At 34.9% G+C, this 10,937-nt stretch overlaps 1 protein-coding gene across 1 annotated transcript; it reads left to right on the forward strand.

The window, feature by feature from the left end:
• Positions 1-1,924: 1,924 nt before the first annotated feature.
• On the forward strand, positions 1,925-9,856 carry LOC141831966 (cold-responsive protein kinase 1-like). The gene is made up of 8 exons (XM_074719420.1): positions 1,925-2,015; positions 2,103-2,198; positions 3,739-3,851; positions 3,991-4,106; positions 4,186-4,396; positions 4,472-4,709; positions 4,913-5,063; positions 9,254-9,856. The coding sequence occupies exons 3-8, from the start codon at positions 3,785-3,787 to the stop codon at positions 9,623-9,625; spliced, it is 1,155 nt and encodes a 384-aa protein (XP_074575521.1). The 5' UTR covers positions 1,925-2,015; positions 2,103-2,198; positions 3,739-3,784; the 3' UTR covers positions 9,626-9,856.
• The last annotated feature ends 1,081 nt before the right edge of the window (positions 9,857-10,937 follow it).

Here is a 10,937-nt window from a genome sequence, read left to right on the forward strand (position 1 = left end):
AGTCCCTGAGTTGGGCAAGGCAACCATACCTCTTTTCATTTGAGGCAAATCCTTGTGCTCTTTGGCTCCCTAGTATATCTCCCATCTCAATGTTTTAGCTTAGATTTTTCACAGATGGTGCCAATTTAATCTAGTCCAAGATTAAGGGATGAGTTGAGTTCTATTGACTTGTCTTCTACGAGGTTGGACTTTGGCTCATTGCCTTTTTTCAAGTCAGCCTCAGCCGAGTCAACCTCCGCCGAGTTAGACTTTGGCGGATCATCTTCTGCCAAGTCGACTTTTACCGAGTCGAGCTCTGGTCGATCATCTTCTACCGAACCAATTTATATTGAATCAAGCTATGGCCAGTCATCTTCTACTGAGCCGATTTTTGCTGAGTCAACTTTTTTCAAATTGGCTTTTGTTGTAATGCCATGATGTCGTATAGTCGTATATACTCGTCTGAGGTCTTAGACTTGTTCGATGAAGACTGTTAGTGTCGACTACTGGAATGACTAGAAAGAAGTTAGAAGGGGGTTCAAGATCGATGTACTTTGGCTTAGCCCTTCGACACTTAAGTCAGATCCAAAAAAAAATAGTTGAAGAAAAGAATAAAATTAGAGTCGTCAATTTGGGTTAGACCTATTGGGTTAGCCCAACCTATCAAACAATTTAAGTGGCTAGCTTGAGTTGAAATTTTATCAATCCATTTTAAGACAATTGACTCATAACCTACAGAGGTCCTTTTCTATATTTTTTTATTTTTTAACAGACTTGTGGGTTGATCTGCCTAACCCGCAACGCACCTTAGGTTGGGTTGGATTGGATTGAAAATTTTTCAGTCACTAGGATGGTGGATCGACTCGCTCCGCCTCACGCATATGACGGGGTTCTGGCGAGCTGACCCACCCAGCCACAGGTTGACCCGTTTGATAATGCTAAGTAAAAAAGTAAAAATAGTAAGATCTAATGAATAACATACCCTTCCATGATGATACAATTACCTCTTATATAAGAAAAGAGAACACACACAAGGTTTCCAACGGATACAATTATGCCTTTGCAATCGATGCCTTCCTTTCATTATGCCTTTGCAATGGTTGCTATTATTAATTACAACTCCACCGTTGCCTTTTTGATAATCAACACATATATCTTTCATCATATAATTGAAATAAACTCTGTCCATAGATGGACTCGGAGGATCAGTCCGATCTAATCTGAATTTATCTCGAGTCGAATCAACTTGAATTGAGTTTTGACTTGATTTGGTTCAACCAAGATTCATGTTGACCTAATTCCCTTCATGCCACGTTGACTAGGTGCTCGTTGTTCTCTCCGCATTAATGCATATAATTTTAATGGTTTACGTTAAAATCACTAATCAATAAGTGAATAAGACTTTTAAATAGATAGTTATCATCAATTTCGCCTAGCTATGCCATCCATCCAATAGCTAGAGCTACTTATTTATATTAGAAAATCTAGTTGAATTCTAGTTAGTTGTTCTTTGAAATCTTTGTCTATTATTTTAATCTGCACTATCTTGACGAGTCTTTAGGCCCGTGTTCAACCAGGCTCCAAATTATTGACGGTCTCTTCCTTCCTGCCAAATTATTGACGGCTCTTTCTCCTATGTTTTATTTATCTGATTCACGACCCACGCGAGACGCTACTTGTTGACCAATAACCAGGTGGGTACGCAAACCGAGCCGGTTTTTTTGAACGAACCGGTTCGACGAACTGTGGGAACACACAGAGCAGCAATCGCGTCTCGTGACCATCCCAACGAGGCCAAGCCGCCAGCTGGCCGGTCGCGTTTCGTTGTCAAATTGAATTCGAACCGCGTGATTGCGACCGCTTGAGCTGGCGTGGCCGCCGTGGCCGTGTTCGCCGTTTACTTTTTTTTTTTTTTTTTAAATATATGAAATTGCTGGTCTGCCCATCCCTCGACTGCTAGTATTCTCTCACAAGCCACGAGCACATGGTCGCCTCCCCATCCGCCTGCTGACCTGCGCGCCGCCGAGAAGTTTCCGGTAACTTCCCTCCCCGAGTTTTAGTGTTGAGTTTCGATGGGGTTTCGGTCTCGCCCGATTTAGTTTTTCTACTTTTGGGCATTCAAGAGACGACTTCGCCGGCCGACGTTGCGGTGCTGGTGTGGTTCCTCAGCGATCGGTGTTTGTTGTTTCGTCTCTTGATTCTCTCATCGAGGTTCAGAGGTAAGCTTCATTCATTTTTCAATTTCTCTCCCATTGGGAGCTCAAGATTTTGTCGTTTGTTCCCATTTATTTTCTCGCGCTAATGATTTCTATCTTTTCTTTCTATTTTGGACTATTTGAGCCGCCGGATCTTCTTGAGAACACACATTTGAGGATGCTCAGATTTATTGTTCGAAAACAAATTTTATTCTTTACTTGTTTGATAGGAAAATAGGAATCTGAATGAAAGCGAAGTTAACCTAGTAGATTCATCGTCAGTGACAACATTAACCAATTGTATTAGTCTCAACTTTTTGGAATGCTACATGGTTCTTATCCCCCTATCAAGTCAACATAGTATATTAAGAAAGGGAATACTTTGTAATTTAATTGTTTCTCCAACACTAGGCGTTGAGCTCTCAATAAAGTGAGTTCAAGTGTATCCGTTCTTCAATACTAGGTGTGCCTGGATTTTAGTACTGAGTCCACCTTATCTTCAATATTTGATGCACCCCGCCGCCAAGAACTACACGAAGAGTGCTGCACCTTAATTTTTCACTTTCTTTACAAAACGGTTCATTTAGTTGATCAATTTTTCATGTTAAGTATCATTCAGTTGTTAAGGCAGAAATAGTATAGAAAATTAGTATCTTTAGACAATGAGATCGCATCCTGATCAATTTTACTTTGATTATCAGGTGCAAAGACTAAATGTTTACAAGATGGTTTATTTTTCCATTTATTAGTTAGATCTAGTTTGGTGATTCACATTTATCTTTACTTTGGTGGCTATTCCATTTCCAATCAGATTTAATTCGATACTCTGATCGATGATGTACATTTATTATTGTAGATAAACATCTTGGATCCTACATTGGTAATTTCGACCAACTTTGTATATTTGTGTGGAATCTTCCAACCAAGTGTTTTGACTAGTTCCCAGAAGACCTCAATGTGGTGCTAGGCAACATGGCCTAGTTTATTAGCTGCAAAAAAAAAGTATTCTAAACATCTACTTTTATCTGACACATAGGCATCCTCTCTCCATCTTTTGCTCACTTCTCATCATTTCTCTTTTTCAATTTTCCAGAAAATTAATTACATTATTTAGATGTCCCGATGTTGCAATGGTTTTTTTTCTTCAAATTATCTCATAACTTTTTGGGCTTAAACTAATATTTAAGTCATATATAAATGTTTGCAATGTCAACTTATTAATCTCTTTTTTGTTTGTTTAGTCGGATGGAAGATACCTAGACAAGTTATTTAATAGATTCATCCTTTGACACCACATTTGAACCTATATATATTTTTTTATCAATCTTACAAGTCATATTCCATTTTCATGTAAAAACGTGTCAATGACAAATTATAAAGCTGTTATTTTCTTCTTCCTTGTACATCTATTTATGAATGTTTATAAGTGAGGAGGCTAGCTTGATAGTTGATCGACTCTTACAGAACCCTTTTTGTAAGAACCCTTTTTGTGGTGTCCAAATATTCCATCCTTACTGGCAGTCCTCCCGTATTCTAAAAAGAAATTTACAATTTCTTTTTGCAGGAAACTTTGTGTTGACTGAGCTAATCAACTTACAGAGAATATCATTATGAGTTGCTTCTCTATCTTTTTTCGAAGGATAAATTTTGGCCATCAAAGTAATAAGCATAATCATGGTATGTCTCAGGCGGTGCTCTGATTAAATTTTCACTGTCTTTTCATAATTGTGCTTCATTTGTTATGTATGCATTTTATATACTGCATTTTGGAAAACTCTTTCTGCCTTGAAGGGTCATCTGACTGAGTCTTTTCCAGATATTCCAGAAATTAAAAATCTAAAGATCATCACATACAAGGAGTTGAAAAATGCAACTGGCTGTTTTAGCAATGCCAATAAGGTTGGTGAGGGAGGTTTTGGCCCTGTGTACAAGGTAAACTTTACGGACAATGACTAAGCAATTGTATTTAGTATATGAATTTAGTAATTACTTTTTTTGACTACTTTTTTAGGGAAAGCTTAAAAATGGGGAAAATGTTGCTGTAAAGGTCCTATCTTCTGAATCAAAACAAGGAGTACGGGAATTCTTGACCGAACTTAGTGTGATCTCTGATATTGAACATGAAAATCTTGCTAGTTTGTATGGTTGCTGCATTGAAGGAGATCACAGAATACTTGTTTACCCTTATCTTGAGAATAATAGCCTTGCACAAACCCTTCTTGGTAATTCAATTTCGTATTAGCACATTGTAACATGATTATATGCTTCTTCACTATAATTAAAACTCTTACTCTCAGGTTCCAGATATAATGATATCCAATTTGATTGGAGAACTAGAGTGAACATTTGTGTTGGTGTTGCTCGTGGACTGGCATTTCTACATGAGCAAGTACAACCTCCTATAGTTCATAGGGACATCAAAGCAAGCAATATTCTTCTTGCTGAGGATCTTACACCAAAGATCTCTGATTTTGGTTTAGCAAAACTTCTTCCACCAAATACAACCCATGTCAGCACTCGAGTTGCTGGAACAATGTAATTCCACTATTTTACTTCCTATATTTTTATGACCTTATTCCCTTAGTGAGTTTCTTATGCAGCTATAACTTTGCATTCTATCATAAACGAATAAAGTAGCATCATATTAGGAATTTATGAAGTAGTTACATTCCATTTGATTTATTTACCACCCCTATTTACATTCATTTGTTAAGTTGTTCCTTTTTGGTTGTTTTCAGAGGTTACTTAGCTCCTGAATATGCAATAAGAGGGCAAGTGACAAGAAGGTCAGATGTGTATAGCTACGGTGTGCTGCTATTGGAAATAGTTAGTGGCAGGAGTAACACAAATACAAGGTTGCCCTCTGAAGATCAATTTCTACTTGAGCGGGTAATATACATGCTTATCCTTTTTTTTCTTTTTGGATGATGACACTTTTTTTAGTAGAAATATTTGGTTGTCAATCATTTCTCCTTCCATTGTTTTCATAATGAGTCTGCTAATGTAGTGTCGTGCAATTTGTAAAGTAAATGTTTCATAGACTAAGTGATCACCCTTCAACAACAACAACAACAATAACTGTTAGGACCTGTGCGAGCTAGAGGGAGGTGAATAACTTTGATCGTTTCTTGTATTGATCTTATGCTCGTCGTTAAAATTTGTAGTGAAAATCTTGATTTAAATGTGATTCTACATGCACAACTCCATGATTTTACTTGATATCCGCCTCCTTGAGATGACTAATCCAAGGGTCTACTCTGAGCTATCTACCTCCACTATGAACTCCTCCTTTTCGGATACCTTCTGGAGGCGGAGAAGTCTCTCACAAGTGTGTTATTACAAGAACACAACAACACAACAAAAAATAAAAATACATATCTAAATGAAAGCATTAACACCTTTACAAATAAGATCTTGCTTTGGATGATTTCTTATTACTTGGAATAACCTCTTGTTGATATGAAAATACAGCAGCACTTCATTCTCAAAACTGACCCCTTCTCCTTTTAAATGAAAACCTGCTTATACAACTGCTGTTAGGATTGATTTCCGCTTATCAGGTGACTGGTAGAGGATATCAGTTGACTGATTTGGTCACTGACCAAATAACGGCTTCTGAACCATCTGAAATCTGTCTGATTTTGTTGATTTTTCAAATATCAATCAAATTGATTTATTTCTGCATGCTTCTGAAATAACACCAGTCGACTGATTATCCTAATCAGTTAAATCGATTTATTTCTATTTGGTTCTGATCTAAATCAGTCGAATCGATTTGATATACTTAATCAATCGAATCGATTTGAATAACAAGATACATCTCTGAATAAGCTTCGTTTCACATCAAAGATCGTTTCATTCTGATATGACCTGAGGCAAAAGTTATGACTTTCGGAAGTTTGCTATATCGTTTCTGACTTCCTTTACATGACATCCGATTATCCTTGATCTGCGAAAAATATCCTGTTGCCTAACATATGGTCAACCTTAACCTGCTATGACTTCATTGTTGTTTGGCATCCCGTTAATCTTGACCTGCCGGGACTTCTTCATTACTTAGTATCTAGTTGACCTTAACTTACTAGGACTTCGCTATTGCCTAGCATCCGATCAATTTTGACTTGCTAGGACTTCAAATCACCAAATGTCTAGTCAACCTCGACTCACTTGGACTTTCCTCTTGCCAACTTTTCTATTGAACTTTCGATCATCAAGTGTTCGATCAACCTTGATCCACTTGGATTTTTCATCTCTTGCCAAGTGTCTAGTCCTCCATTACCCACTTGGATTTTCCATCTCGTGCTAAGTGTTTGATGGTCTATAATCCACTTGAACTTTTCACCTTCAAGTATCCGATCAACCTGGACCTACTTGACACCTAACCAACATATTGATCAAACATCAAAATCCAACTTGAGTTAAATTGAGCTTGGTAAACTTGGTCAACCTTAACCTGAGGTTGATTGCACTAACAATAACAACCAAGTCTTATCCCACTAGGTGGGGTCGACTATATAGATCTTTTTATGTTATGGATTTTATCCCCTACTATATCATTATCTATACTTAAATAAATTTTATCTTATTTTATTATTGTTAACTAAATCTTTTTTGATCTTTGTGTTCATCGTTTGATGTGCATATTTGTTATAGTTTTATATCGTTAAAATAAAGCCTTTATTAGCGGTTTAAGTACATATTCGTACTATCTTAAACGTGTCTTTTGGAGTTTTCCCTCAATAGATTCAACTTCAACTTTTTCTTTAATGCTCTCATTTCTTATTCTATCCATCCTTGTATGTTCACACATCTACTTTAACATATTCATCTTTACAATTCTCATTTTCTGCTTATGTGCTCGAGTCATAATTTAACATTCAACGCTATATAAATATAGCAAGTCTAATCGTCATTTGGTAGAATTTCCCTTTAAGTTTTTGAGATACTTTACGATCACATAAAACATCCGATGCTCTTTTCCATTTCAACCATTCTATTTGTATTCTATGTAAGATATCTCTCTCAATCTCTCCATCGTCTTATAAAAATGATTCTAAATATTTAAAACTCTCAGTTCCAAGTAACTCGTCATCTTCGTATCTTAACAATTGTCTTATTACGTTTAATATTATTAAATTTAAATTTCATATATTCTGTCTTTATTCTACTAAGCTTAAAACCTTTCACTTTTAGTGATTTCTGTCAAGATTCTAGTTTAGCATTTATTCCTTCACGTGTCTCATCTACCAAAATAATATCATCTACAAATAAAATACACCACGATATTGTATCTTGAATGTGTTCAGTTCGTCCATGATTAGTGTAAAAGGATAAGGATTTAAAGTTAATCCTTGATGCAATCCTATCTTTATTAGAAATATTTTAATTAATCCTTCTAAAGTCTTCACTTTGATCGTTACATTTTCATAATATCCTTAATTTGTTTAATATATGCTACGCTAACACCTCTCTTTTCTAGAATTTTACATATAATTTCTCTTAGAACTGTATCATAAACTTTTTCTAAGTCAATGAATTCTATGTGTAGATCTTGCTTTTACTTTCGATATTTTTCAATTAGTTGTTTGAGAAGATGTATAGCTTCAATTGTCGACTTTGCAGACATGAATCCAAATTGATTTTCAGTCTCCTTAATTTTTTTGTATTATTTTTTTAAATGTTTCATGATATGACTCATTAGTTTAATATTCTATAGTTTATACAATTTTGTACGTTTCCTTTATTTTTATATAAGGGAATTAGAGTATTTATTCTTCATTAATTAGATATTTATTCGTTTTCAATATCATATTGAATAATTTTGTAAGTCATTCAATACCTTATTTCCCTAGGTGCTTTCATTTCTCTATTGGAATAAGTGCTTATCCTTCATTGATCAGATATTTATTTGTTTTCAATATCATATTGGATAATTTTGTAAGTCATTCAATATCTTATTTTTTTAGGTACTTTCATATCTCTATTGGAATATCATCTGGTCTAATGACTTTTTTATTTTGTATCCCATTTAAAGCTTATTCTACTTCTGAAGTTTGAATTTTACGATAATAATTTAAATTTTTATGCTCATTTGACCTTAAATTACCTAAATTAATTACCTAAATTAAGTTAGTCATCTAAATCTTTATTAAAAAGTTGATGAAAATATATCTCCCATTGCTCTTTTATTTCTCCATCATTTATTAGTACTATATTGCATTCATCTTTAATACATCTTATTTGGATAAGATCTTTTGTCTTCTTCTCTCTCACTTTAGCTATTCTATAAATGTCTATTTCCCCTTCTTTTGTATCTAATTTCCGATATAACTGTTTAAAAGTTTCATTCTTAGTTTCATTCACAACTTCATTTACTACTTTCTTAACTATTATATATTTTTTAAAGTTTTTCTCGTTTTTACAAATATATAATTTCTTATAAGCTGTTCATTTTTTCTTCACTTTTTCCATTGTTTTCTCATTTTACCACCAAGATTTCTTACTTGGTGATGCATGCTCTTTCGACTCATCGAGTACATTCTTGACTATTCTTTTCAACTTTGATACCATCTTATCTTATGTTGTATTAAAGTCACTATATATTTCACCTAATGTTTATACTCTTACATTCTCCTTAAATATATTTTGTTTCCTATTTTTTAACTTCTACCACTTAATTCTAGGAATTGTGATCTCCCTTCCATAATTATTAATTCAGAATTACTAATTCCCAAAGAAATCCTAGACCTGGTATGCATACAGGAATATACAACAATCATTAGGAATTTTATTTTTCAAGTCTTGGTGTGATTTAAGCTACAAGACAGTTATTCTTGCATCCTGGTGAGGTATTTGCAATTTCACCTTCATAATATTACCTGCTTTTAAGTTGGATCACATAACCTTGACGACACACCAACTACTAATTCACCCCAAAATTGAATTTCTTCATGTTATTGGGGATTTTTCTCCATCGTGTACTTGCCCTGGTTTTATTCTTGTTATTGTGATCAAGCATTCAATTACACATGGAAGTTTGATATTTGATTATTAATTAGTCAGGTTTCTCATGATTGCAGACATGGGCCTTGTACGAGGGTGGTGAGCTTGAAAGCATCGTAGACACTTACTTAGGTGATGATCTAGACATGAAACAAGCATGCAATTTTTTGAAGGTTGGGCTTCTTTGTACACAAGATGCTGCCAAGCTTCGTCCTTCGATGTCCACTGTTGTCAGGTTGCTGACTTCTGAGATCGACATCAACTCACTAAAGATCACAAAGCCTGGCCTTATCAGCGATTTCTTCGACCTTAGTGGGGAAGGCCAGAAGAAGGCTGGTGCCCGATTTCCCTTCCAAGTATCCTCGTGTCATGACTCTGGTCCTGAAACTTCACCATTGTCATCAGAAAACACAACCCATATATCGACTTTTACAGGAATATCAGATTGAGGCTGAGTCAGATAAAGGGTCCACTTCAGGGTGTATAACTTCAGTTCATGTATAGTTAAATTTTTACACATTTTTTTGTGAGTTTTTTTTTTTTTTGCCAATTTTGTCTTGTGTACATTCATTTGGAACATGGTAATGTAGATCTTGGTGTTTGCTTAATCAGAAATGGTGTCTGGAAGTTTTTAGTTTGATGATTGTTCATCTTAAATAGATCGATGAGTGAATTGTTGCTGTACAGTGTGTAATATTTCTGCCATCATTGGTGATTTAGCCATTTTCTTTCTTATTTCTGCATTCATGATAGCTATATTTGTTATTACTATAAAATTTATTTAAATTATGGTTTCTTTTTCTGAGAATTAGTTCGAACCAAAACATATAATCTGCAATGTATAGCATGCTTCTTAAAATATTATTCTCTAAATTATAAATGATAAATTTTAGTTTTTAAATTTCTCAATTGTCAGAATTTTTGCTAATTTCTTACAAGTACACGTGTGTGATGATCAAAGTGATAAAATGTATGGATATAAGTAAACTAATGCACACAACACTAATAAGAGGATATAACATGGGTTAGAGACCTCAATCTTAATCTACCACCTATGACGTGTCTAGTGTATCATCCCATCCCTAATGAATCCAGTCAATTATCCTTTAAATTTAAAGATAATAAGGTAAAACTCTCTGTAAGGATTAGTGATATTTTGTTGGAACTCTATACGACAATGAGCATAGAGGAGCACTTGATGTAACCCTTGACTAGAATAGTCACTAGTTTAGACAACTCTTCATCTAGAATATATTGACACTAGAACAAGAAATCCTTAGGTAGAAGAAGCCCACTGCCTAAGAATAATGAGTTGTGCTCACATCTTACAACCTACCTAAGTCGAGAGAAGAGATTACCAAGAGCTTAGAGATTAATGAAGATAAAACTTTCAACCTTGTCCAAGATATTGGATTGAAAGAAGTAAAGGCCCTAATTGGTGGATGAGTAGTTGGATTTCATCTGAGGAGTGATTTTATCAAAAGGCAGTTACTTCCACTGAAACAATTGAAGCAAGCACCAGCTGTTATAGCACGACATTCGACGCGCAAAAGGCTATAATCAAACAAAATAATACCTTAATAAGTTTGATAGTCTTGCTTAGTAAACAAGTGCAGGAGTTGCAGAACCAAATAAATCAGCTGAAAGCAAAGGTCAATACTACGCCGGAAGCACCACCACCAGTAAAAGAATTGGAAGCATCCATTGAAGAATTAACTAAAAGGATTGGAGGCTTGAATTTGGGATCTGATCCAGTAATCC

This window comes from Curcuma longa, chromosome 1, assembly GCF_044706935.1.
Source record: "Curcuma longa cultivar G26 ecotype Majalengka, Jawa Barat chromosome 1, ITB_CL_G26_1.1, whole genome shotgun sequence".
NCBI classification, from domain to species: Eukaryota; Viridiplantae; Streptophyta; class Magnoliopsida; order Zingiberales; family Zingiberaceae; genus Curcuma; species Curcuma longa.